General features: G+C 37.0%; 2 protein-coding genes, 2 long non-coding RNA genes and 1 pseudogene across 5 annotated transcripts; 2 read left to right on the top strand and 3 right to left on the bottom strand.

Moving 5' to 3' along the window:
• LOC125194813 overlaps positions 1–3,819 on the top strand; it is a 23,570-nt pseudogene extending 19,751 nt beyond the window's left edge.
• A 10,746-nt stretch (positions 3,820–14,565) lies between these two features.
• On the bottom strand, positions 14,566–16,112 carry LOC125196027. Of its 2 annotated transcripts, XR_007171821.1 has the most exons (3): positions 15,917–16,112; positions 15,461–15,816; positions 14,566–14,869 (listed from the first exon to the last, which is right to left on the bottom strand). It is a non-coding gene; the product is annotated as an uncharacterized LOC125196027 (long non-coding RNA). The 2 variants fall into 2 exon arrangements; XR_007171820.1 differs by having other exon boundaries at positions 14,566–15,816.
• A 180-nt stretch (positions 16,113–16,292) lies between these two features.
• LOC125196028 lies at positions 16,293–17,464 on the top strand. Its single transcript, XR_007171822.1, has 2 exons — positions 16,293–16,629; positions 17,224–17,464. It is a non-coding gene; the product is annotated as an uncharacterized LOC125196028 (long non-coding RNA).
• A 1,250-nt stretch (positions 17,465–18,714) lies between these two features.
• LOC125196025 (sugar transporter ERD6-like 6) lies at positions 18,715–23,564 on the bottom strand. Its single transcript, XM_048094372.1, has 18 exons — positions 23,231–23,564; positions 22,449–22,511; positions 22,280–22,369; positions 22,122–22,181; positions 21,967–22,032; positions 21,801–21,866; positions 21,646–21,721; positions 21,292–21,356; positions 21,121–21,213; positions 20,918–20,998; positions 20,750–20,834; positions 20,534–20,580; positions 20,351–20,413; positions 20,149–20,208; positions 19,988–20,053; positions 19,850–19,909; positions 19,494–19,608; positions 18,715–19,027 (listed from the first exon to the last, which is right to left on the bottom strand). The coding sequence occupies exons 1-18, from the start codon at positions 23,414–23,416 to the stop codon at positions 18,915–18,917; spliced, it is 1,455 nt and encodes a 484-aa protein (XP_047950329.1). The 5' UTR covers positions 23,417–23,564; the 3' UTR covers positions 18,715–18,914.
• A 1,218-nt stretch (positions 23,565–24,782) lies between these two features.
• Positions 24,783–25,857, bottom strand: LOC125196026 (protein RADIALIS-like 4). Its single transcript, XM_048094373.1, has 2 exons — positions 25,572–25,857; positions 24,783–25,201 (listed from the first exon to the last, which is right to left on the bottom strand). Exons 1-2 carry the CDS (start codon positions 25,823–25,825, stop codon positions 25,171–25,173), a joined length of 285 nt encoding a protein of 94 aa, XP_047950330.1. The 5' UTR covers positions 25,826–25,857; the 3' UTR covers positions 24,783–25,170.
• Between the last annotated feature and the right edge of the window lie 1,749 nt (positions 25,858–27,606).

The following is a 27,606-nucleotide window of genomic DNA, read 5'->3' as shown; positions in this document are numbered from 1 at the left end:
CTCTTGTCGTTTCTTTTTGAATACTCACTTTTGGTCAAACTTTTATTGAAAACCCTAGTCTTATTCTTTGTCTGTTTTAAACTTCTTTAAATCGCGACCACTCGTATTTATTGACCCTAAGGGGCGGTCGTGACACCACCTCCTTCGTGCACAACAACGTACGAAACAGCAGCATGATAAACATCGCTCGGAGAGGAAGTTTTCAATAGGTGATTGGGTATATTTGAAACTCCATCCATATAGGCAGAACACACTTCGTGACCGTCAATTCCAGAAGCTGAGCCCTCGCTACTTTGGTCCTTTTAAGGTAGTGGATAAAATTGGTGAAGTTGCCTACAAACTGCAGCTACCGGCCGACTGCAAGATCCATCCTGTTTTTCACGTCTCGTAGTTAAAGAGGAATATGGGGCCTTTACATCAGCTTCATGGCTCTCTACCTACAGTGGGAAACTCAACTTAACATTTCTGGAGCCTGTGCAGATTCTGGAACGCAGATTGGTGAAACAGGGCAACCGTCCGGCTACGTAGGTCCTTGTTCATTGGGCTAATTCCTTCCCAGAAGACGCCACGTGGGAGTACTTGCATAATCTGCAGGAGAGGTTTCCTCATTTTAAACCTTGAGGTCAAGGTTGATTTTGAGGAGGGGAGATTTGATACGTGGAAGAGCTTCTCAATAAGCGCACGAGGGAATCAAGCTAAATAAGTGTGTATGGTTACATACACACGTGGATTGAATGGGATGAAATCACGCCGTGAGCGCGGAATAGAGAATAGTTAGTTAGTTAAATCGTTGCTTAGCTGTGATGTAGAGTACGCATGCTCCTTATATGAGCTGCATTTTCCTATTGTATTATTTTCATGATTTGGGAATTAATGCAAACTTCCCCTTCTTCCTCTCGTATACTTTCCCCGTGTAGCTCTATTCGCGTAGGTGCAATCCCGGTGGCCGTTCCTATCTCCGGCAACCCCGATCCTGTCCCACAATACGTTCCCTCTGAAGACAGTCGTTGGCTATTTCTTTGTTCTGGTGGATGCCTACATGGTCAGTCTGCTCATCTCCTCAGCCCTTGCCACCGCCGCCTCCCTCGCCTCATTCTGTCATCTATCCTTTCGCGTCACATGCTTGACGCTCCATCGGCGTGTAGGCTGAGCTTCTGCAGCCTTTTCTTCTCTCACCGGCACGGTCGTCTTTGGCCTACATGGCCAACATAGGTTTGGAGAGGAATTGTTCGGTCGCATAATTCTCTCCCCCTCGGCCGGACAAACCGAAAACTCCATCTTCTTTGCATCATCAGCTGAACCGGAATCGGTACTCTCCTCTCCTGATTTTGAGGCTGCTGCGGCGATAGTTTCAAGCCGAGGGTTTGGATGCTGGTTGTGGAGCGTCTCACTCCATTGTTAAGATAGGGGAATCATCCGGTCGCATGCCTTAATCTCCCCCTCGGTCGGACGTTTCTTGAATACGGATTTTATCTCCGGATATAGGGCTAGCTTGTCGGGCTGTCTTGTTGACGTCTCGCCTTCTCGGCAACCAGACGAGCCCAGCTATTGTTGCCGTCTCATAATAAACTAGGGCTTTTGAGACACGGCGGCTCAAGAGAGGTCGTCATCATGTTTGCTGCTTTCGGGGTCACCCGGATAAGGTGCTTGAGAACTGGGATTCGAACCTCGTGAGCCCTTGCACCTGGTTCCACGTCACTGCCTTCGCCTAGCCTCCTCACCGCCACCACTGCGACACTCTCTCGTAGCCTCCGTTCCTTCCACGGGGTTGTGGTTGCTCGATCTTGCTGTTGCCTCACCATGGTCAGGTTTCGCCATCGATTCCCGTTTGAAATTCAGCCAACGAGAGCTCACTGTTGTTGTCCCGGTCCAGCCAAGCGCCACCGCCAACCCAGGCGCGGTTGCTGCCGCTGCCGTCATGTTGTCGTTTCCGTCGGGTCTTGTTATACCGTCACTTTGTTGGTGAAGAACATGGCTGTTGGACAAAGTTTCAGCCCATTGCTAACTGAAGAGCCTCCTCTTCCTTGATGTTTTTTATTTTTTATTTTTATTTTTTTTTAATATAGAGACAGAGATCGACCCATGTGATCGAACCTGTTCTGATACAATGTTGAAAAATAAAATACGGAAAATAAAAGACACTAAAATCTTTATCTACTACATTGTATTGGATTTGAATTGTTATATTTGTGATACATTGATATCTCTATTTATAGGACTAGAGAAGTAATGCACCTAGGAACAATACAATTGGAACTATAACACTATCAATGTTATGTTTCTTGAAACTCTCAAGTGTCTCTTTCCAATATTCTTGAAACTCCACACTCTCTTCCCATAATACTTGGGACACCTCAAGTGATCTTTCCAACACAAGCCTCTTCAATCCCACGCCCTCCCTCTCCAGCCGTCGTCGTCAACAGGTACAAGCTGCGGAGCAGCATCAAGAGCTTCAACCTCGGCAGGATGGGCTCCAGCGCCGGCCTCGACGCTCTCGACCTCGCCAAGGACATGCTACAGCTCCACCGCAGCACCTACGCCCTCGTCGTCAGCACCAAGAACATCACGCAGAACTCCTACCACTGCCTAAAAAAATCCATGCTCATCGCCAACTGCCTCTTCCGGGTTGGCGCCGCCTCCATCCTCCTCTCCAACAAATCCTCCGAGTAAAGGAGGTCCAAATACGAGCTCCACCACGTGGTGCGGACGCATAAGGTGTTAGGGAGATATAAAACAGAGAAACAAAAACTGGATATCTGAAAGTCGTGTTTATCACTTTCAGATCAAATCAATTTCGGGGTTCAGCCAAAAATGTTTGATCGGATAAAATTCAGAGTATTAGAAGATCATTTGTCTGTATTTTCAATTATTATGAACCAGAAAATGATCAGTAGAAGAAGAAGATGAAACAGTGCAATGAAGCATTGCACCTGTTGGGAGATGAAACCGAAAATAACCGAATTTCAAAGGTTTCCAAAATTGCAATTTAGTCCTTCGAATTTCGGAAATTATATTTTCGGATGAATTTCCGATACAGTAACTTTGTCGACCCCAGCCAGGGGCTCTGCCCCTTGGACCCCGCCAGGGGCTGCCGCCCCTTGGACCCCAGCTACCCGGGGACGCTGCCCCCGGACCCCCGTTCATCTATCTTGGAGCTTCGCTCCTAATATTATAACGAATTCAAATAAGCGTGCACTCCGCACCTCCATACTTAAATGATGTATCATTATAACAATAACCGATCATTCAAGTTAATCCAATTACACTTAAAAATCTAACATAAGGGCGCCGACAACAAGGCCTTCCGCTGCGTCTACCAGGAGGAGGACGACGAGGGCAAAAATGGGATTTCTCTCTCCAGGGATCTCATGGCCATCGCGGGAGGCGCCCTGAGGATGAACATCGCCACAATGGGGCCGCTCGTGCTGCCGATGAGCGAGCAGGTGGTGTTCATGATGAAGAAGGTGTTGAGGAAGAATCACGTCTCGGATTTCAAGCTGGCGTTTGAGCACTTCCGTATCCACGCGGGTTGGGAGGGGCGTGATCCATGAGCTGGAGGCGAACCTGAAGCTGCTTCCGGTGGACGTGGAGGCGTCTAGGATAACGCTCCACAGGTTTGGGAACACGTCTTCCAGCTCGATTTGGTACGAGCTGGCGTACGTGGAGGCGAAGGGAAGGATGTGGAAGGGGCATTGGGTGTGGCAGATTGGCTTCGGGAGTGGATTCAAGTGCAACACTGCAGTATGGGTGGCGCTAAGGAATGTTGAACCCCACATCAATGGGCCTTGGGAGGATTTCATACATAACTATCCACTCTGAACCATCCATGCATCCGACCTACCTTTTTAATATTGATTAATTGTGTACTGCATTTCATGATATTTCGAGGTCTTTTGTTGTGTTGTTTGTTGAAATTGAAAATAAAATGTAATTAGTTAGGTTGATTAGTATAATTAGTTAGAATTAATTAGTTTATTTATCATTTAGTTTTCAGCTTATATAAAGCATCTCATTGTATTTTGTACTCACCAATTAATAAAAATGTAGTCCATAGTGAAATTTTTCCTTTTTCTTCTTCACTCTATCGACAGTTTTTCCCAATTTTACAATTTCTTCATCCTCCACTGATGGAGGTTTCTTCATCCAAATACATTCTACATTTTCAACATTGTTGTAATGTTACTACTATGGAAATGAATTAGTACTAGTTTTTTTTGTCTTTCTTCTTTTTGAGTTGTGATGTGCGAGAGGTGACTGTTGAATGAGGGACGGTTGCGACTTGCCGGAACTTATTCACGGTCCTTTTTATTGGAAACATGCATGCTATCAATATTAACAAATTACATGTGCAATTAATTAGGACAAAATAATTAAGAGTCAGATACGAAACTAATTAGTTTATAACTCAATGGAATTATATTGCCCCAAAAATCACTCTCTTCTCATAATAAAATTCAATATCTTTTTCTTTTTTCTTTATTTAAATTGGATTTCCCTATACAAGCATTGAAGCATATATAAGTCAGAAATCATTTTTTTTATCAATGAAGTTGTCATGATTAACTAAGAATATTGGGTTTCTAAATGAATCCCCATCTTCTGTATTTCGCCCATTATTAATCCCTAATTCAAATCAGTTAATTACTCCCTCCGTTCCCCATTAGAAGTAGTACTTTGACCGGGCAGGAGTTTCAAGAAATGTAAAGAAAAGTTGGTTGAAAAAGTTAGTGGAATGTGGGACCCACTTTTTTATATTGGTTTTATAATGAAATGTGAGTGAAATGAGTTAGTGGAATGTGAGACCTACTTACCATTTATAGTAAAAATGAAGTGCTACTCTTAATTGGGGACGGACCAAAATGGAAATTAGTAACTCTTATTCGGGAACGGAGGGAGTAATTAATTAATAAAAAATGATATACAATTTAATATAGTAATAAGTTCAAAATTTTGTAATTGCCGATTATTAATTCAAAGCAATTAGTTACTTAACAAGAAAAATTGACTCAGAGTTTAATGTAGAAAATAAAATTAATATTTTGCTAATCATATCAACTAAACACATTACTAAAATTATCTTTTATATAAGCTTAACAATTAAACAACAATATAAAATCCAATATATACTAATTTAGTAAATATTGGATTTTATATAAAACCCATCTTAACTTATCCCATACTAAATCCCCGCCCTTATTATTTTATCTTTCAAATAATACCCATGCTATATCAAAGCTTAGGTAATGATATTGGTTGGTTGTTGAGCTGGCCGAAACCAAAATAAGACCGTTAGAACGGTGAAGGCTCTTCTTTGAGAAAGTAGCCGTTGGAATAACTACCTTTTGAAGTTGAGCACGGTTGGAGTTGGTTAGATTGGTTCTTGGATGAGCTAACCGTGGTTAAATACTGGTTAGCTAATGAAGGGAGATTCATTATTCAGAGAGGTGAAAAATCAAGAGTGAAGGCAAGGGTTTTTTCTCCAACTGTGTGAATTGCTCTCGGAGTTGTCTTCTTCGAGCGAGTTGAGAGATAGTTAGGTCTTCATCTTGTAAACACTGAGAGTTGTGAACTTCTTGTAAATCCTTTTGAGTGATCAATACAACGCATGCTAGATTTCGGCTTGTGGACGTACGCCTATAGCCGAACCACGTAAACGTCGGTGTTCTTTACTTTCTTTTGTTTGATTTTGCATCAAGCTCGTTTCTACTCACAACGTGGTGCCGTCTGTGGGAATTGGGAGCTGAAGGAACCAAGAAGGGAAAGTTTTTGGGAAAGAGGCTCATTCTGTTCTGTTTTGAGTTTTCTTCAAGAAGGAACACCACCTGTTCGAAGAATGTCCAGTGCAAAGTTTGAGGTTGAAAAATTCACTGGCCGAAATGACTTTGGCTTGTGGAGACCCAAGATGAAGGCAATCTTGATGCAGCAAGGTTTGTGGGAAATCTTGAGTGGCAGAAACGATGGTGAAGAAAAGAAGGTTGAGTTAGATGAGAAGGAAAAGGCAAGGGTGCAAGATATGCAATATAAGGCATATAGCACCTTGATTCTCAATCTCACTGAGTTTTTCGAGAGGTGTCCAAGGAGGACACAGCAGCTGGGATTTGGTCCAAGTTGGAGTCACTATACATGGTCAAGTCCCTAGCTAATCGGTTGCACTTGAAGCAAAAGCTCCTGACCTTCAAAATTGCTAATGGAAAGAGTGTTTTGGAGCAGCTTGAGGAGTTTGGGAAATGTCTGGATGATCTGGAGAATATTGATGAGGAGATTAACGATGAAGATAAGGCCCTAATGTTTTTAAATTCTTTGCCGCCTAGTTATGAGCATTTTAAGGATGCTATGCTTCTTGGTAGAGATTCTAAGATCAGTTATGAAGAGGTCTACTCTGTCTTAAAACTCAAAGAAGTCCAGAAAACTAACTCCAAAACTCCTGATGTGTTAGCCGAGAGTCTGAATGTCAAGGCAGAATTCAAGAAAAATGGAAAGAAGAAAATGCAGAAGAAGCCTTTGAATGATAAAAGGGGTTATGGCAAGGAGACCAGGTCATGCCATTACTGCAAGAAGCCTGACCACCTAAAGAAAAACTGCTGGTCTTGGAGAAGAAGCAAGCAGAGGAAGAAGGTGGAAAGAACACTGCTGATCTTGCAGAGGAGGTGGAGATCCCTAAGGCTCTTTGCATATCTGAGGAAGTAGAGGAACTTCCTTGGATCATGGACTCTGGGTGCAGCTTCCATATGTTCCCAAGTAGAAGCTATTTCCGTGAGATAGAGGATGCAGTTGGATCAGTTCTATTGGGAAATAACAAGGTCTGCAGGATCAGAGGAGTGGGAGACATAAGCCTCAAGTTGCATGATGGATCTGTCAGATTACTCACTGGTGTGAGGTACATTCCAGAGATAAAAAGAAACTTGATCTCCATTGGAGTCTTGGATGCTGCAGGGTATGCTTGCATCTTATCTGGTGGGGTCATGAACATTGTCAAGAATGGGGAGGTTGTCATGATGGCTGAAAGGAAGAGAAGTCTCTATTATTTGAAGGCAAAGGTAATCTCTGGAGCAGTGAATGTTGTGCAGAAATTGAGTCTCAAAGTATGGCATCTCAGACTTGGACATTTGGGGGAAGCTGGGATAAAGGAGTTAGCCAAGAGAAATATGATTGAGCTAGAAAGCCCAAGTAAGCAGTTGGGACTATGTGAGCAGTGTGTGCTAGGAAAGAGCATGAAATTGCCATATTCAAAGGGTATTCAAAGTTCAACATCACCTTTGAACTATGCCCACAATGATTTATTGGGGCTAGCTACACCAATCAACTTAGGTGGAGGTAAATATTTTTTGTCCATTATTGATTTCTTTTCCAGGAAATTGTGGATGTTCATACTAAAGGAGAAGTCAGAGACCTTTGTGAGACTTAAGGAATGGTGTAGAGAAGTTGAGGTGGTGAAAGGTTGTTCACTGAAATACTTAAGAACTGACAATGGACTAGAGTTCTTGAGTAAAGAGTTTGATCAGTTCTGCAAGGACAAAGGAGTGAGAAGACATAGGACAGTTCCAGGCAATCCACAACAAAATGGTGTTGTCGAGCGCATGAACAGGACTATTTTGGAGAGAGTCAGGTGTATGCTGTTTAGTTCTGGTATGCCAAAGAAGTTCTGGGGGGAGGCTGTGAATATGGCTGCAGTGCTGATAAATAGAAGTCCCTCCTCAGCCATAGCTTTTGATACTCCTGATCAGAGGTGGTATGGAAGGGCTGTGAGCTACTTAGACCTGAGGATCTTTGGCTGCATGGCATATGCCCATGTCAGACAGAACAAGTTGGAGCCAAGGGCTCTGAGGTGTGTGATGATTGGGTACCAAAGGGGAGAGAAAGGCTACATGTTATGGTGTACAGAGTCAGGAAATCAGAAGGCTGTCATATCCAGAGATATTCAATTTGAGGAGAGCATAATGCCTTTTCTGGAGAAGGTTCAGAGCAGTAAGAAATCATCCCAAGTTGACAAGGATACAGAAAGGGAAAGGAGGTTCGAAGTAGAAATCTTAGAACCTGGGGAATCAGCTCAGGTGGAAGCTCCTGGAGTTGATGGAACTTCTGAATCTGAGGAACAGCCAACAGTCCATGATGAAGAGGGACTGGGTAGTAGTACACTGGAATCTGAGGCTGAGCAACAAGATATGAGGGATTATGTTCTGGCCAGGGATAGAGCTAGAAGAGTCCCTAAACCATCATCTAGATACAGTGAACTGAGTACTTGTTGTATGCACTCTGTATTGCAGAGAACATTGAGTATGCAGAGCCTGCAAGTTTCAAGGAGGCTATGGAATCTAAAGAAAGCAAGCAATGAATGGAGGCAGTGATAAAAGAGATACAGTCTTTGCTAAAAAATAAGCAGAGACCAGTAAGCTGCAAATGGGTATACAAGAAGAAGGTGGAGGCTGGGAATAAGATCAGGTTTAAGGCAAGGCTTGTGGCTCGAGGATTCACATAAGAGGAGGGGATAGATTACAATGAAGTGTTCTCTCCAGTTGTGAAGCATGCTTCAATTAGAATCTTGCTACCCATTGTTGCACAAAGAAATTGGCATCTGGATCAGCTTGATGTGAAGACAACCTTCCTTCATGGAGATCTAGAGGAGACTATATATATGGATCAGCCAGAGGAATTTGTAGTTTTTGGCAGTAAAGACAAGGTGTGCTTACTAAAGAAGAGTCTATATGGTTTAAAGCAAGCAAACAACCAGTGGCATATTAAGTTTGATGAGCATATGCAGAAAATGGGATTCACAAGTTCCAAGTATGATAATTGTGTGTACTTCAAATCAGATAGTGAAGGACCAGTGGTGTATCTACTCCTGTATGTTGATGACATACTGCTAATGGACCAGATAGAGATAGAAGGGAGCTGGACAGAGTTAAGCAATTGCTAAAGGAGGGCTTTGAGGTTAAAGATCTGGGGAGTGCCAAGAAAATACTAGGCATGGATATACTCAGAGACAGAGAGAAGGGGATTTTGTGTTTGTCTCAAGAAGATTATATCAAGAAGGGAATACAGAAATATCAGACAGGAGCAAAACAACAACTCCATTATCTCAGCAGATCAAGTTGTCTAAAGATCAATGCCCTAGGAATCAGCAAGAAGAAAGAGAGATGAGCCAAGTACCTTACTCTAATATAGTTGGCAGTGTAATGTACATGATGATATGTACAAGGCCAGATACCTCCCACGCAATTAGTGTGGTTAGCCGATATATGTCCTGTCCGGGAAGAGAGCACTGGTTGGCCTTGAAGGGAATCCTCAAATACCTACGGGGGAGTAGTGATCTGGGAATTGTATTCAGGGCAGAGGATGGGGTGAATGGAGATGTTCTTACCGGTTTTTGTGATTCAGATTACACAGCAAATGTGGACAATAGGCGCTCACAATCCGAGTACATACTTACTCTTTTTGGGGCAGCAGTAAGCTGGAAGTCCAACCTTCAATCTATGGTTGCTTTGTCGACAACGGAGGCGGAGTATATAGCCTTAACAGAAGCTGTGAAAGAAAGCATATGGCTTAAAGGAATGATTGGTGATTTTGGTTTGGAGCAAGAGAGTGTTGCTATTAAGTGTGACAGTAGTAGCGCTATTTGCTTCGCGAAGCATCAAACTTTCCATGAGCGAAGTAAACACATCAACGTGAGGCTACATTTCATTCGAGATGAGATTGACAAAGGAAGCGTCAGAGTTGAGAAGGTGGACACTGAGCACAATGCAGCAGATATGCTCACAAAGGCCTTGCCAAGATCCAAGTTCAGGCATTACTTGGATTTGGTGAGGGTGGTTCGGAGGTTGTAAGTAAGTAGGGATGGCGGGGCTAGACGTGTGAGGTTTTGGGTTTGGTCAAGGTGGAGGATTTGTTGGTTGTTTAGCTGGCCAAAACCAAAATAAGACCGTTGGAACGGTGAAGGTTCTTCTTTGAGAAAGTAGCCGTTGGAATAACTACCTTTTGGAGCTGAAGTGCGACGGTTGGAGTTGGTTAGATCGGTTCTTGGATGAGCTAAGCTAACCGTGGTTAAATACTAGTTAGCTAATGAAGGGAGATTCATTATTCAGAGAGGTGAAAAATCAAGAGTGAAGACAAGGGTTTTTTCTCCAATTGTGCGAATTGCTCTCGGAGTTGTCTTCTTCGAGCAAGTTGAGAGATAGTTAGTTCTTCATCTTGTAAACACTGAGAGTTGTGAACTTCTTGTAAATCCTTTTGAGTGATCAATACAATGCATGCTAGATTTCTGCCCGTGGACGTAGGCCTAGAGCCAAACCACGTAAACGCCGGTGTTCTTTACTCTCTTTTTTTCGCATCGAGCTCGTTTCTACTCACAATATTTTTCGTCAACATTATATAATGACCGGATCCTACATCCAGCTTTGTCGGATTGGATCCGAATATACCAAAATCTTGGCCAATAAAAAAAACAAATGAATAAATGATTGAGTTGACACAAATAATGAGTAATGTATCTTACTTCTAAAATTCAACAATTAGTGAATGTGAATCTGTAAATCAATAATGTCAAATATACGAAGCAGAAACTTATGAAAGAAGTTATTGTAATTTAATTTAGAGGAAAGGCTAAAATTGGTCCTGAACATATGTCAATTTTATCATTTTGGTCATAAACTTTATCTTTTGAATTTTTTGGTCCTGTACATTTCGAATCAGATCACAATTGGTCCTCCGTTAACAATTCCGTTAATATTTAACGGTCAACAATTTTAATCACAATTTTAACCAACTTAAACAATTTTTAATTATTTAATCATCAAAATACTTTTTTTTTTAAATCATAAATTATTTATTCCAATCACTTTCATCTTCTTCCTCCACTTTCATCAATGGCGGGAGAGGGAGGGGAAGATTTTCACAGTCAACCCGTCACGCCGTCACTGCCTCTTCGGCACGACGTCACTCCACCGCTAGGCCTCCTCTTTTATCTTATCCCCCACCGCAGATTGAATTCCTGCTCCTCTGCCGTCGGAGAGACGGAGGCCCAGCGGCGGCCAAACATCCCAAAGATGTCTACAGTCTACACAGATCGATTCACACTGTGAATACTCAAAAATTGAAGAGAAACATAGAGATGATTGATTACCAGAAAGTAGAGAGAGAAGAAGGCGGTGACATCTCCGAAGAAAATCTGTAGAGGTGTCGCTTAACAACCCTAACTTTCTGGCAATGCAAGCGAGAAACGAAATCGGAGTAGTCCACATATCCATTCCGCAGGCCCAGAGGAGGCCCAGCGGTGGAGCAACGTCTTGCCGGAGTGGCAGTGATGGCGTGACGGGTTCACTGTGAAAATCTTATGCTCCCTCCCCACCATTGATGAAAGTGAGGAAGAAGATGAAAATGATTGGAGTAAATAATTTATGATTTTATTTAAAAAATAATTTTGATGATTAAATAATTAAAAATTGCTTAAATTGGTCAAAATTGTGATTAAAATCGTTGACCGTTAAATATTAACGGAATTGTTAACGGATGACCAATTGTGATCCGATTTGAAATGTACAGGACCAAAAAATTCAAAAGATAAAGTTTAGGACCCAAACGATAAAATGGACATATATTCAGGACCAATTTTAGCCTTTTACTCTTTAATTTAACTTGGGTGTTGTTTTTAAAAAGGTGTATATTCAACATACTCAATTTTAATTTTTTTCCGAAGAAGTTATATAGGGGTTTACTCTAGACAAAAAGTTGGCATGAATTTCGACATTTTATTAGTAAAAGTCCAACTTTAGTTTAATAAATTTGGTGGTGAAGTTACTTCTGAGTAACCTCGTTGGAAATCAAAATTTGTTTAGAAAATAAATAAAACACGTGCATTGCGGAATGCATTGCGGTATAACAACGGTAGTTTAATAAATTTGGTGGTGAAGTTACTTCTGAGTAACCTCATTGGAAATCAAAATTTGTTTAGAAAATAAATAAAACACGTGCATTGCGGAATGCATTGCGGTATAACAACGGGGGAGTGATCAATTGCTAATGAATTAGCAATCCCAAACTAAAACTAAATTTTAGTCATTAGGTTAGAAGATCTAGTGGTTGAAATAATGTCACATGGATTATATTTTTAATTAAGAAAATTAATAAATAAAATTAGAGGGTATTAATGTCAATTCCATTTCATTAAAATCATCTTAAAACTTTAAATTTATGCAACTCTCTCAATTTAAATTATTTTTTCGCAAAAAATACATCAAAAAATCTCAATAAAACCATGTAAAATCTCAATAAAACCATGTAAAAATCTCAATAAATATGTGTTGATATTTTCTTGTACTAGTGTTGATATTCTTATGTCATATTGTTGATATTTGTAATACACTATGTTGATATAAAAAAACATTCACGAAAATTATCATATGATAACATAATGACGATATTACCCTTTTGTTGATATTTTGTCTATTATTTATTGAGATTCATAAGATTTAATCTCATCCACTTATTTTAAAATCTAAGGGTGGAGATTTGGTCTTGATTTTGGATTAGGGTGCTATAAACATTAGAATATGACCCTTGAACAACATATACATTAATTATGCCTAAAAAATTGATTTAATTACTAATGTAGAAAAATTGAAGTATATATGCATTCGTAAATCTTTTACGTGCAATTAAATTGTAGTAATTTTTATGTTTCTCAGTACAGTTTAAATATAATTATTTTAACCATTGCTATAGGAGAGGCTCGTGAACTTATATTGCCATCTTTTTTCGTCAAAACATATAGTAGTATTACATTTTAGTTCACTAGACCATTCTACAAATTGCTGGTTCAAAAGGTCCTTGTAATAATGTACCAATACATTTTATTTCAAAAGGTTGTTTTACATATTTTTTTTGTTTCATTAGTTCTTTAATTAGTAATTTTTTTTCATTAAATCCTTATACTAATGCATTTTGATTTAAGAGGTTTTCATATTTTTCCTTAATATGGATGGATCTTTATTTAATGGACGGCATAAATTAATTAATTTTTCTTGTGTTAATTAATTAATTTATTTTTATTTTTTTATATTTATTTTGAAATTAATTCAGTTGTAACCAAAAAATAATGCGTCATCCTGGCTAAACAGCATGGTAGTAAGATCTGAATAGAGATAGATGCAGAGGTTAAACAACATGGTAGTAAGATCTGGATAGAGATAGATGCAGAGGTGGTGGTTCGATGGTTGTCCACAAATCACTTGGGTTCGGCTGAGGTTTGTGCTAAACTTGCTAAAGTAAGGCGAGAGCTGGAGGGGGTTACTTGGAAAGTGTCTCATATTTTTAGAGAAGGAAATAAAGTTGCGGACTTCCTTGCGGGTATTGGCTTGCAAATAGGGATAACGAACTTCTACACAAAAGGGTTGTGTCCTGCTCGTGTGAAGGCGCTGTGCAGGCTGGATCAGATAGGGCTGCCAAACTTCCGGTTTTGATAGTTAGTGTTCTGCGGTTTTCATATGTAATAGACTTGGTGTTAGTTTTTGCTTAATTGCAAGACGATCCACTTTTGGGATAGTCTCGTTGTAAACTTTCTTTTGGATGATATATAGGGGATAAGGGTCCTACTTAACCCTCCACCGTGAAAGTGTTAAAAAAAAAAAAACCCAAAAATCATTGAAAATATGCAAAATTTTTTGATATTTCACTTTTATCAACTTTAAAATTTATCATTATCATTCTTGAATCGATATAGCAACTGAAATTAATTTAAAAAAAAAATGTAATCAACGCAAGAAAATTTATTAAGTTCATTAAATAAAGATTACACCAAAGAACCTCGTAAATCAAAATGCATAAGTATAAGGGCCTATTGAGAAAAAAAAATTATAAAACAAATTAATGAAACAAACTATAGTAGTACAGTGATCTAAAGTAGTGAAGCACTGTACTTAAAATTTATAGAAAAGACCTATTGAAATAAAATGTATTAGTACAAGGACCATATATTTTGTCTCTTTTTTTTCTTAGTACCTTTCTGTTTCTTGTATTGCTCATTTATTCACTTTTTGTTTATTACTCCCTCCGTCCCGCTTTAGGAGTCCCGGTTGATTAATTTGGGCGTCCCACTTTAGGAGTTCCGGTTGAGATAAATTAATAAAAAATGCCTACAAAGTGCTAAAAGTGGGTCCCAACATCCACTACAACTAATAAAAAAATATTAAAAATGGGTCACAACATCCACTAAAATATTTATTTATTGGACACTCAACTAAAAGTGGGTCCCAACATCCACTACAATATTTATTTATTACACACTAAACACTTTTTTCTTAAAACATGTGCCCGACTCAACCGGGACTCCTAAAGCGGGACGGAGGGAGTACTATCGAACTTATATAGCTCATTTAACAAGCCATTCCAGCTAAAATGACAGTCAATTAAGATGACACATTTCTACTTTAGTAACTTTCTCTTTCTAATTAATACATTCAATCATTTTTCTCATTCCAACTAAATATTCAACACTCTTTCTCATTCTATTTGTAACAACCCAAAACTTTGAAAGGATTTTACAACATTAAATAAAAGCACGATACAACGAATATTAGATATTTCAAAGCGGCACTAAAATATGAAAGAATCTTACATTGAGTTAAGAAAATATAGACGAGACATCTAATAAACTTTTGTGCTATTTAGCAATTATTTTCAATGACTATCCAAAGAATAAATTCAAAGTAAAAGTCGTAATACCCGATACACGAATCAAGTCTAATATTACAATATAATTAAAGCCTAGCCTATTATGATCGGAAGCGAAAGATGTGCAAGTCTCGGGCAGCCCGTTTGACAACACTGCTAGCATCCCAACAAAGTCCAACACGTCACCGACCTCCGCCAATGTATGTTCCTGCGTAAAATGGGAAAATTTGTAGAAATCATATAAGATCTTGCACTTAATGCCAAGATCAAAATCTACGGTGAGATAGATTGAGAAATCTAAGCTAATCTTTGAGAAGATTTTCCATAAGATTTACTGAGGAGATCATTTATTCCCATATCAAATAAAATCTTAAGGAAATAGATATAATAATTGCAAGTGGGACTACGTGGTAACTTCTTCATATCTATCACCAATCTTATACAGTATTTGCATTCAATACGAATCTAATTTCAGAGATTTCATAGAAAGAATGCAACATAAATTATTTTAGCCTATAAATAGAAACAAAGTTCCTTCTGCTCTCAATCACTTTCACATACTCTATCAAATAAAATACTATGAGGAGATAAAGTAATGTGCAAGTGGATAGTAGACATTTAATGCATAATCTCATTGCAAGATTTGTTCAGGAGATTGAGGGAGCAGATTATGCCAAGTAAGATATTAAATCCCTGCTAAAGATCTAAGCATATCAAATCAGAGATATGTACAAGCTAAGCTAGGCAAGGTAAATGTATATATATGGGAACGAGCTTTCCTTTTTCCAGCGTCACTTACAAAACAATAGGAACTCACTCCAAAACTTTCAACCATCCGAAGGAGAGAGAAGGAGTAAGAAAAGGGGGAGAGTTGCAAACAATTACAGGGTCAAGTCCCACAATCCAACAACACATTTTCCCACGTAATGAAAGTAAACTCCAAGCACTTTTCTTTTCTCAAAATTTGCATATAAGCATGTAGATCAAGAATAACAATTCTTCACTTTAGCTACCAAAACAACAAATAGCAATTCTTCACAAAATAAGAACTTGTCTCGAGAGTATAAATCTGTCGGGACTCCGGCGACTAATCTTCGGCACCCTATCGACGACAGTAGCAGCCCCACAGCCCGATGCATCACTGATTTCACCCACCTTCAAAAATATACAAGTTTGAAACACCTAAACTTTAAATCAAAGATTAAATCTTTAGAAATTACACAGAAAGAAATAAGATAGAATTTCTCTAACTTACCTCTCAGGAGTCGGCGATGAGGCAGCGGCCGTCGGGGCGTCGGGAAACTGCTCTGGCAGTGCGAGGCGTGGGGAGGCCGGGGAACCGCCGCCCGTGCAGCGGCGGCGACAGATTCGAGATTCGAGAGAGAGAGGCGAGGGGGAGAAGAAATAGAGGGAGAGTTGAGGGAGAAAGGGAAAGAGACGTAAGGAGTATATATATATAATTGGGCTAATTCTTAATTAATTCTTCTCAATTTGAATTAGTGTAAGAAGTATCCCTTTAGCCCACTGCCGATAATTTCATCTTGAGCTAAGTTCTATATATTAATTGGCCCATTTAGCTCTTGATTTATAAATTGATCCATGCTTTGTTTAGGCTAATTTAAATTATTTTGGCAGGACCAAAATATTTTGATAGAAGATAAAATCTCTGGAAGTAAATAAATAAAATTTCTCTTTAATTAGTTGTTTAAGACTTCTAATTAAATCCCAGAATTATAATGAAATGATATGAAAATGAATTTCTAGAGAGAGTCATAAAAACCTAATAGAAGAGTAAGGCTTAAAGAAGGAGAACCATATAATAAGATGCATATCATAAAGTTATTATATATATATATATATTCTTAAAGCTGAAATTTAGCTTGTATTTTGTTTCTAAAAAGGAAGAACATACAGGAAGATAACTTTGAGAAACAGAGAATTACGAAAATCCTAGGAAGCAAAAACAAGGTGAACTTTTCTATCCTACATACTAATGTGGATAAAAATGCAAATTATTTTTGAAGTGATATTTTATGAAAAACTCGAACATATGTTCGTTGTTTATTTTAAATGATGTTGTCTTGCCAAAATGTTTTGTGTATGATGCCTATCTGTTTTGGCGTGAGGCCAAGTGAGTTGTGAATGATGATATGTGAACTGAATTCGGGTCCAAGTGAAGGTGGTGTCCCTACTCGGACTAGTGTACACAGGAGACCTATGGCCAGAGGGCAGGTCTGGTGACCGAGGAAGGTGGCCACCTTCCCGGCACAAGAATGTTGATGTGGCCGTGAGAGAACACCATCTCTACGGCACAAGATTGTTAATGTGACCGTGAGAGAACACCATCTCTACGGCACAAGATGATCAGATATGGCAAAATACAGAAAGAAATGCACTGCAGTCGAAAAATGATTTTTAGTAAGCTCGGGTCTTTTTAATAAAATCCCTGAGTGTTACTGTGATAGTGGCTTGACAATATTTTCAAATGTATATTTGTATTTTCGGCAATGTGTTCACTGAGTACTTTTGTACTCAGCCCTGCATATATTTCTAAATGTGCAGGTTGAGCAGCGAAGTGGTGGATGAAGTGCTATTGAGACAATACATTTAATTCAGTCAGATTAGGACTCTCGGAGGTTCATGTCTCCATACATGGAACCGCGTTCATTTGCTTCCGTTGTGCATCTTAAAAGACTCAAGTCTATTTTGTTCAAAACTCTGGTGTATTGAAATTTTTACAAACGATTACTCGAGTTTCATGATCGAGTATCTTTCCTTCTATGTATCAGCACTTGATTAGTCATGTCTCGCAACCAATGTTTGATTTTGTTTTTCCCTATTTCTTTCCCCGCTTCTTATACCCTCCCCCCGAGTCACGGTTCCCCGACTAGGCTATCCTTAGCAAGTGCGGTCGTGACATATCCCATTTTAGGTTTTAGTGTACCATTGGAGATGTCTAATTATTGATGCATGGGGATTGGAACATACCAGTTAAAATTTTTCATTGCCTTTTTGTCAAATTATAAATGTAAAACTCCCTCCGTCCCACTATAAGCAAGTCACTTTCCTTTTGGGATTTCCCACCACAAGTGAGTCATTTCCTTTTTATGCAAAATCACATCTCTTACTTTATTTTTACACCTACTTTATTCGATATACTCTTTTACTTTTCCCTCTCTTATACTCCATTTAACTTTTTTAAATATCAACTTCTTAAATTTCGTTTTCAAAAAAGTGGTTCACTTATGATGGGATGGAGGGAATATGAGATATTATTATTACTTAAGCTGGCTAAAATAGTTACGTTTATTGTTTGACTTAGTTGGTTTCATTAAGAATGATTGACAATTAGCTAATTTACTGAATAAATACTCCCTCCGTCACAGTTTAAGTCCTATTTTGTCATTTCCATCCCCCTAGTTTAAGAGTCTCATTTAGAATTTTCATATTTGGAATAAAATTCAACCTCATTGTTGATAAAGTTTACACTCAAAATGCCATTACTTTCACAAAAATAAAACAAAACAAAATCCTAAACATACAAAAAGTAAAAAGAGTCTCACTTTCACGGCCTCACTTCAATTATTACACTCCTACAACCACTACCTCACTTCATTTATTACACACTCCACCAATTTTTTAAAACCCGTGTCATAACTAAATCTAACTCTTAAACTGGGACGGAAGGAGTATCAGTTAAACAAATACTCCCTCCGTCCCAATGAAGATGACCCCTTTCTTGGACGGCACGGGATTTTATGCAACTTTATTTTGTGTTTTAAGTGGAGAGAGTAAAGTAAAAGAGAGGGAATAAAGTAGAGATAAAGGGGTTTCCATTTTAAGCAATGGGTCATCTTGATTGTGACAAACTAAAAAGGAAAGTGAGTCATCTTCAATGGGATCTTCAATGGGACGGAGGGAGTAATTGTTTAATCAATATTAATATATGCTAGTTGTATGAGATATAACACTGAGATGACTAGATCTATAATGTAAAATGTGTACGTTGTAATGTAGTGTGCATTTTGCTTATGACAATTCAATAACACTTGATTGAAAAGTGTAACCCGGAGTTTATTGACGAAAATGTTCACACATATGTCAAATATACAATTCATAAAGCAAAACACCTCCTTGCAGAAAAGGAATAATGTGGCACACATCTATTCTCTTGCACTTCCCATACAATGATACAAATGAGTATATATCACATAAATAAAAAATAAAATAAAAAATTGAGTAAACAATTCTGATCATCTGAAGGAGTTCTGGATTTCCTCTAATGTCTTCCCCTTCGTTTCCGGAACCCAAATTGCCACAAACGCGACAGTGAATATGCACATCATGCCATACATAGTGAAAGTTCCTATAGATATAAAGAGACACTCAGCGTCATGATAATAATAGTTGTGCAGATTGTGAATGCTAAGAAACAGTTTTCAGAACAACGTCACTGTGGAGAGCATCATCACCATTACATCCTAAACCTCAGGACTGGATAAAGCTAAAAAACAACTGCATGACAGTTCAACTAAGACTCGTGCTTTTAGGCTCATTTGGTCTTGTTCTTGAGATTCCTAAAACACCCCTTATCTTATAAAGATGTTGTCTACTCAATCAGACAATATTTCTTCTATGTTAATACAACAGTTTGCCCGTGCAATCGTTTTGCTTAACCCAAAAGGCTACCCCATATGTTACTTGATTGAGATTTGAGCCTACTCGTATTTCATCATCATTTTCATATCAAAAAAGTTTTTTTAAACCATGCATTTCCACGATATGGACTATTAATAGGATAATGAAAGTATCGAGGGTTGAATTATACAAACCTCCACTGCTCCAAGTTAGTAGCATTGGTGCAGTCATTGTAATCAGCCACGAGAAAGACCAGTTGAACAAAGTTGCAACACTTCCAGCTAGGCCTTTGATTTTTATTGGAAGAATCTGCAAGTTGTGGATATATGATTTAATCAGCTCATGTCAACTCTAGGCCGTCAAATTCATACTAACAAAAATAAAAAATGAAAACTAGCTTGTGAATGATTTGCACATATGGCACAAGGAGAAACCGAAACTTGAACACATGACATTAATACCAATAAATCTTAATAGTAGTTTCACAACTGCAATTGTAAAACACTTTTTAAAGAATCCAATGACGTCGAGAAGATGGGATAAAGTTTACCTCGGACATTATGAGCCATGGAATAGGTCCCATTCCAAGTGAGAAAGAAATGATCAAGCACTACATATGACAAATGTCAGGTATTGGAGAAAAATTCTTAAATCAACTTTTACTATGTTGTGTTGTAAGAAAACATACCACTACCCCAACTACTGACAGGATTCCCAGGATTCCAAACAATGTAGAGTCCTCGGAAACAGATCCCTTTTAACAACATCAAAATCAACAATTCGTATCAGGTTTCTCTATTATCTATAAATCAGCTTCTGTTGAGTCACAAATGATTCACGAAGCAATACCTTTAAGTAGAATGATACAGCAACCACTACAAGACTAACTGCCATGCCGGATGACGATACCTGAAAGAAGTACTAAACTGTAAGACGAGGCACACTCCGGTGCATCTGGAGACTGTACTTCCAGATATGCATAAACTTTTGCCTAGTAAGAGAATGCACTCATTTGTAGACATTAAAATCATAAAGTGTTTCATTAACTCACTAATAAAAGAATCCGACGCCCAGTTTTGTCCACCAACCATGTAGCCACTGCAGTAGCAATAACCTGAAGATTACCATGTTAGAATATAAATCAGGGATATCTAATAAGAACTCGAATATTTTGATTTTAAATAGATAATGTATTGGAAAAATAATGATAGAGATGCGTGTTTATAGGCATAACCTGAATAACCCCGACACCTACAGTTGCAGCATTGCTCGAAGAGATCCCTGCTCAAAAATAACCCAGCACTCCAAATTAACCAAAAATCAATATAGCTAGACATATGTAGTCTCTTCTACAAGCGATTGTATTGATCTCAGATAATCAAAAACTTAAAATTGAAACATCGATAGCCCATTTCCATCTTTCTAGGATAAGAAATTTACATGTACCCACCTGCAGATTCAAATATGTTATTGGAATAAAAGATGACACCATTAATTCCAGATAGCTGTTGGAAAACAAGTAGTCCAATTCCTATCTGCGAGAAGAAAGACAGCGTCAAAGATCAACTATAGAAAACGAGCAGTTGAAAATTACAACACTTATGAAGATATTATGTACCATAAGGGGTAACCAGTATCTTCTTGATTTGAGATCTTGAAAGCGTAACGCATTTCTTCGGCTTGATGATGCTACAGATCCCTGCAGGACCGAGACATCAGCTCATGATGGACTCATATATGATTAGATTTACAGATATATAATGAATAACAAACGCATGGATCAAATACACACATCCTTGCGAACTAATACAATAAACCTGCCTTGATTTCATGTACTTCAACAGAAATATCAGTGTCAAATCCCCGAAGTACTTGCAGGGACGCTTCAAAATCATCCGTCATTCCCATTTTAGCCTAATATTCAAGGAGCAGGAATATGTAAATCATTCTATCTGTAATAATCATGAGTGAAAAAGTTTTTGGATGCCTCACCAACCACCGAGGAGATTCGGGGATGAAGAAGAGTCCAGGTATCAGTATCAGACATGGCAGTATGCCTGCACACAAAATGAATGTAGTCAGCATTTGAAACCATAGTGCAAACTCCCACATCTTTAATTTCATTAAATCCAATAGCTCATTAGAATTTATTGAATGAAAATTTTCTATGCATTTGAGAAAAGATGAATAAAACGATGTACGTTTTGAATCTGTCAAGGGATTCATCACTATGATGATGAAATGAACCTAAAACAACAGTAATAATTTTCAGTTGACATACGAAAGAATTCCAACTATATTCACAAAGCATAGAGTCCAACAATTAAACGGTCCAGCGGAATTTACCAAGAACTGCAAGAAATCTCCATTCAACAAATAGTCCCAGTAGATATGATAGCAGGATTCCAATCGTCACAGACAGCTACATCATAGGAAAAAAGTGAACTTCAATGACTTCTTGAAGCATAAGAAGTTCTAAGAGGAAAATGGTGAAAGCATACCTGGTTCACTGAGCCCAGAGCTCCTCTAAGATTCTGGGGTGCTATCTCAGCTATGTATACTGGGACCTGCATTATATTAGAGAAAAAAATATATATATAACTTCAGTAAGTCGAGAAAGACTATCTTGAGATTGAAAAAATACTATGACAAAACTGTTAATTTTACCGTGTAAGAGATGATGCCCACACCAAATCCTTCTAACAGTCTTCCCATGTAAAGAAATGAGTAGTCCTATATTTAAAGTGAAATGGAGAAACTTTTAAGAAGTAAGAAATGCAACAGAACATGATACATACATAAAAAAGAGTAGAAAACCTTACTTTAGCGAATGAGATACAAAGCCAACCAATGATGTTAGGTATGGCAGCAATCATCAAAGACTGCAAGACAACACAACGTGTTAAAGTCTTGACCATTCACCACAAAATTGAAAGAACAAGGAACTGCGACTAGCTCATGTTAACAAGCAGACACGTACCCCCTTTCGTCCTATGTACTCAGAAATCTGACCACTAGCAACTGCCCCAACCATGGCTCCCACATTGGACAACGAACCAAATAGGGAGAACTGTACAAATGGCCATTGTTATTGTGATAAATTTAAAATTGAGGATAAAATCTAGTAACAAAAAGATGAACATACTAACCTGCGAGACTGTGAGGTTGAGATCTTTGGTGAGAGCAGACTGAGTTGGCGAAGAGTAACCACACTTCACAAAACAACAAACACAATCATTATAGCTTATATTTAATTTAGTTTCGCCTATGCTACCATACGAATTCATAGGAGGAAGAGGAAATATACTAAAAACATTAACATTTATATTTGGCAACAGAGAAGAGAGCTATAAGTAACAGAAATAGAAAAATCCCCCAATAAAAAGTTTGACATATAAACCTGAATTCTGAGCTAAGCCACATTCCATGAAAGGTATTATAGGATCACATTACAGACAAAAAATATTTTAAATGTATAAGTGGCAAATATAACTACAGGACAAAGTAAAACTAGTGTCAACGGTCCAAGGAATAAGCCTGGTTATTTTATTATAAATGGGTGCTTATTGGTAATATGTAGTAGATGGTGCTAAACAGAGATCTAAACTGGTAGATGGCATCTGATTAGATGCCCAACTTCACAACTCTCACATTCAACAGTCAAATCCAAAATTCTGCATAACTGACAAACTTCATCTAAAACTCCATAATTATCAAAGCCTACAAAGCCAATCATCAATGTATCATGATAAAAAAGTCCTCCTAAACCACCTAATTCAGGTTCCAAATCTCGATCGACTCAGAACTCATTCAGTTTATTGAACATATCATCAAGTAAGCTGAGGTCTAACCACATTTCAAAACAAATTGCAATCAAACAAGCACTAATTACAAAAAGGAAATGAATGTAGATATAGGCAGAAAACATTACAGTGAAACCAAACTGGATAGGACCCAAAGCCACAATCAAAACGCAAGCCAAAACAGAGATAGAGCTATCCCTGATTGCTTGAGAAGATCCCATCATACTTGATTGCCTCGAACCCATCCGATACCAACTCCCTGTATGCAGGAATGGTTTCCTCAGATCCCCCCTCCCATCGTCTCCCTCTTCCATCGCTCTCACTAGAATTCAAGAAAATGCAGATCCCAATTCAAAACTATTCTCGATTGCTCTCCCAAACAATAAATCGATTAAAAAAAGTGATCTTTCTTTGATTCTATGGATTGGAGTTGCAACACCAGTTGAGCAAAGACTAGAAAAAAATGATGGGAAAGATGACTTTTTTTTATATGTTTTTGTAAGTGGTCGTGTGTCAGTATCATGTTGTTGACGTGGACAAGATTTTCAAGATTTACTCTTTAGCTGGCGCTTACCTTTTTAAATGTAATGACGATTTATAAATCAAGTAATTAGAATATAATCTAAAAGATTGAGAATAGCAATAATGTTAATAATAATAGTAATGATATTAATAATATTAGTAAATGATATCACACCTTAAAATTTGTATTCCTTCCTTCCTCAAAGAGTATGAACATTGGATTCGGCATGAGTTTTAATACATAATTGAAAAAAGTAAGAACGAGATAGAAAGAAAAAGTTTTTAAAGTATTGTTAGTGAAGAATGAGTCGTACTTCATTAGAAAAAAAAAATTCTAAAATTAGAAAGTTCATGCTTTTAGGGATGGACTAAAAATGAAATAGTTCATACTTTTCAGGGACATGGGGAGAATTAATTTCGTATAATAGGATTATTACAATTTTATAATTTAAACTTGAGATTAGTAAAGTAAGATAGAAATAGAAAAAATAGTTGAAATTGCATAGTGAACGGTGGATCCATAGATGATAAAATAGAAGAGAATGAGAACAAAATTGTCGTAAATGAATATGAACTAATAGAACAGATGAAAAAGAAAATATAACATATTTCTATGAGTATGGGAAAATATTATTAATTATTTTAAAATATACATACTATATAGGGTTTTAAATTAATATATGTAGTTACTAAGTATCATTTACGTCATGTGAAATAAGGTATAATATGTTTAAATTGTTAATATATATACTACTACCGATGAGTTCCGATTTTTTTCATTTAATATTGGATCTTGATTAATATTTGGAGATTTCAATTGTTACTTACTTTATTTAATCGAATACTAATTTATAAAATTTTCAATTAATTTTTAATTTAATACTAAAATTAAAAGTTTAAATAATCTTTGATTCACTTTAGAGATTCAATTAATTATATATTGAATATGATAATTTGATAGTACTCCTGTAATCTGAAATAAATTTTATTTTGTCTATATACAGTGTTGTTGGTAATTGATTTAATGGTTTAGTTGAATATAAGATGACCCATTTAGGTCAAATTAATGATAAAAATGGATGAGATTGGAACTGCCAGAATTGGCGAATAATGTTGTCAATAAAGCACTCTGAAAAAGGACAAAGAATTAGTGACGGACAATTCCGTAATAATTACGGGAGGATACGCAATTGTCTGAAATTGGCAATGAGATTTATAGAAAGATAATTCATCACAATGGACGTCGGCAATTTCACTGCTATCAATCCGTTAGTAAAATTATTATGCATCAATTCAATCACCAACTTCCGTAATCCGTCAGTATTCAGCCTAAAACACTTTTCACCGACAGATTTTTTATAATTAGTGACGAATTTGTGAGTCAGTAAACAACGATTTTTTTTTTGTAGTAAAATAAGAATAGTGAAGCGAGTTCCAAACGAAATCTAAAAAAGGAAAGATACAATTATATCTGTATGGAACATTGTTGATGAAGTCACAAGCCTTACACACTTTTGTAGTTGTGTATAACACTGAACAATGTTTATCACTTCAGTTTGAGATTCTTCATCATAAGCCTGTTCAAATTAAAAAAAATTCCAGTTGCATTAGAACGAGGAATAATACTGCAGCAGCATGAGATAATAATTAATGGAGAAAATAAAATAAAATTCGAGTTATTATGTTTTCTTAATTGTTCTTGAATGCATGCCTTAATTAGTAAATGTGTCGATCAAGAATAGTGCTAAAGCTTTATCCACATTTGTTTGTGTTTCACTATTCATATTTTAATAATATTTGTTGTAAAAATAAAAAAATATTAGTAGTAGTAATATTATTTATTAATGGAAAAATTATTAAATATATAATGCAAACTAAACGTAAAAACCATGATGCGACCTCTAAATTTCAATTCATTTAACCATTAAAAAAAATGAGCGTACATACCGGTGGTCGGTGGTGTATCCTCTGCTTGTAGAGATGGATGTGTAGTTAGGTATAGGTACTCGATCCGTTTCAATATTGTTGATGTCCTTTTCTAAGGCATCGTAATACCTCCTCACTTCCTCAACCGTTTTCCCACATGCTCTTGCAATCTTATACCAATCCTTGTCGTGCCTCACCAAAGCCTCCTCGAATTGCTTGTTTTGATTGGCCGTCCATGAAGAAGAAGACCCTCGCGTCATCGAGCTCGATGCCATCAATGAAAGAGAGAAGACTATTAGTGTGTGTTGTGTTGTGTTGTGGAATATTAGATGCCACAAATTAACTCCTTAAATATAGAGAAAAGAAGATGCTAGCAAGCAAGTTGACGAATATTTATAGAAACTTATTTCTTTTTTTGGGTGAGGAATTCAGAATATGGGACTCGATAAAACAAGAAGAAAGTCAAGGAAATGGAATTCTTGAAAATTCGGTTACTTGTGTTTTGCAATAGCAAGTTGAATTCTATGTAGATAAATAGTGGGATTAGATTAAGATCCCCTCAATCCCCTACTTGTTATTAAGATAGATGCGCCAATACTACAACATCATATTCCTCAACTTTTGGTGAGATGAATAGGTTTCATAGAGATAATTCATTAATTTTCCAATCAATGCATGCCGATAAAGTTGTAGTACACCATAAGGTTCTGCCTATATGAGATCTTGGGTTCAATTTCATTTTTATTTTCACCAAGTATAATTCCACTATGGTTTGATGTGCTTCTAAGTTGCTTTGTGCTTTAGTTATATCCTCCGCCCCCATTACATGTGAGGAGTTTCTTTTAGGCACTATATTTAAGAAAATTATATTTATTGAATCAATTGAAGATAATAAAGTATGAAAAAGGAAAAAGTATGACTACGATAGATAAAGAGAATAAAGTAAGAGACATAAATATGTTGCTTTTTGACAAAAAAAAAAAGAAAAAGAAAAAGATATTAATCATTTATGGTGAGACAATCCAAAGGTTGATCACTTATGGTGGACGAAGGGAGTATACTTTTTTTAATAATCAAAAGTACACGATAATAAGTACTTTTAAAACAGTAAGCAATGACAGACCTTATATTTGATATTTCGCACTTAATCGAAAAATTGAGCAGTTGGCTAGGAAAATTGGCGGTTTGGAATTTTTTTTACCAATACTTGGATAGTATAACTTGATAGGATGGTTAAATTAGCTTGATTACACGCATTTCACACGTGCAAGAAACAAGTTAGTACTTCCTTCGTCTCAATTTAAATAACACATTTTTTTTTTAGTTGTCTCGCTTTAAGTTACACATTTCTTAAAATAGAAACACAATATTTCTATTTTTCTTAAAACTTTATTCTTTCTCCACTTAATTAATAATATTGCATAAAATCCTGTGTTAAATAAGAAATGTTCCACTTAAAATGGAAGTGAAAGTAGAAAGTATATGAATGCATGTAATTAACCTAAATCGAAATCCTAATAAAAAAAAATGTTGAAGACAAGGATGCGATATGATATTGGTGGAGTGATACTCATCTTAAAATGTGGTCCAATAGCTATAAGTTCGGAAAGAATGTTTGAATACAGTTTGTGAGAATAAATTCAAATTAGATTAAATGTTCCAAAAGATAAGGAAGGCACCACCAAAATTTTGTAGACGCTTAAGCAATTGCGATAGATTTTATGTCGACGTATAGTAAACTATAGGAAAATATTCTTATAGTAATATCAAGTTTACTTGCATATTATTTGTCTCATTAGATCCTTATATTATTTTGTCTCATCTCAAGTCCATATACTTTTATATTTAATATCTTTTCATTCATCCTTATTTACTGGAATTGCTATTTTTCATTATAAATAAACAATGAAATAAATTTCACGTGATTACCTTTACAAAAATTGAAATATATATTGTACATAAAGGCAAATATTAATTTCAAACAAAAAAAAAAAACTTCTTTATTTGCTCTCTCAATCAATGAATTTATTTAAAGGTGTAGTGCATAGAGAATGTC

The sequence above is a fragment of the Salvia hispanica genome, chromosome 6, assembly GCF_023119035.1.
Source record: "Salvia hispanica cultivar TCC Black 2014 chromosome 6, UniMelb_Shisp_WGS_1.0, whole genome shotgun sequence".
Taxonomy (NCBI): domain Eukaryota; kingdom Viridiplantae; phylum Streptophyta; class Magnoliopsida; order Lamiales; family Lamiaceae; genus Salvia; species Salvia hispanica.
Note: the sequence above shows the minus strand (reverse complement) of the source record. Positions and strands in the feature narration are given on the sequence as shown.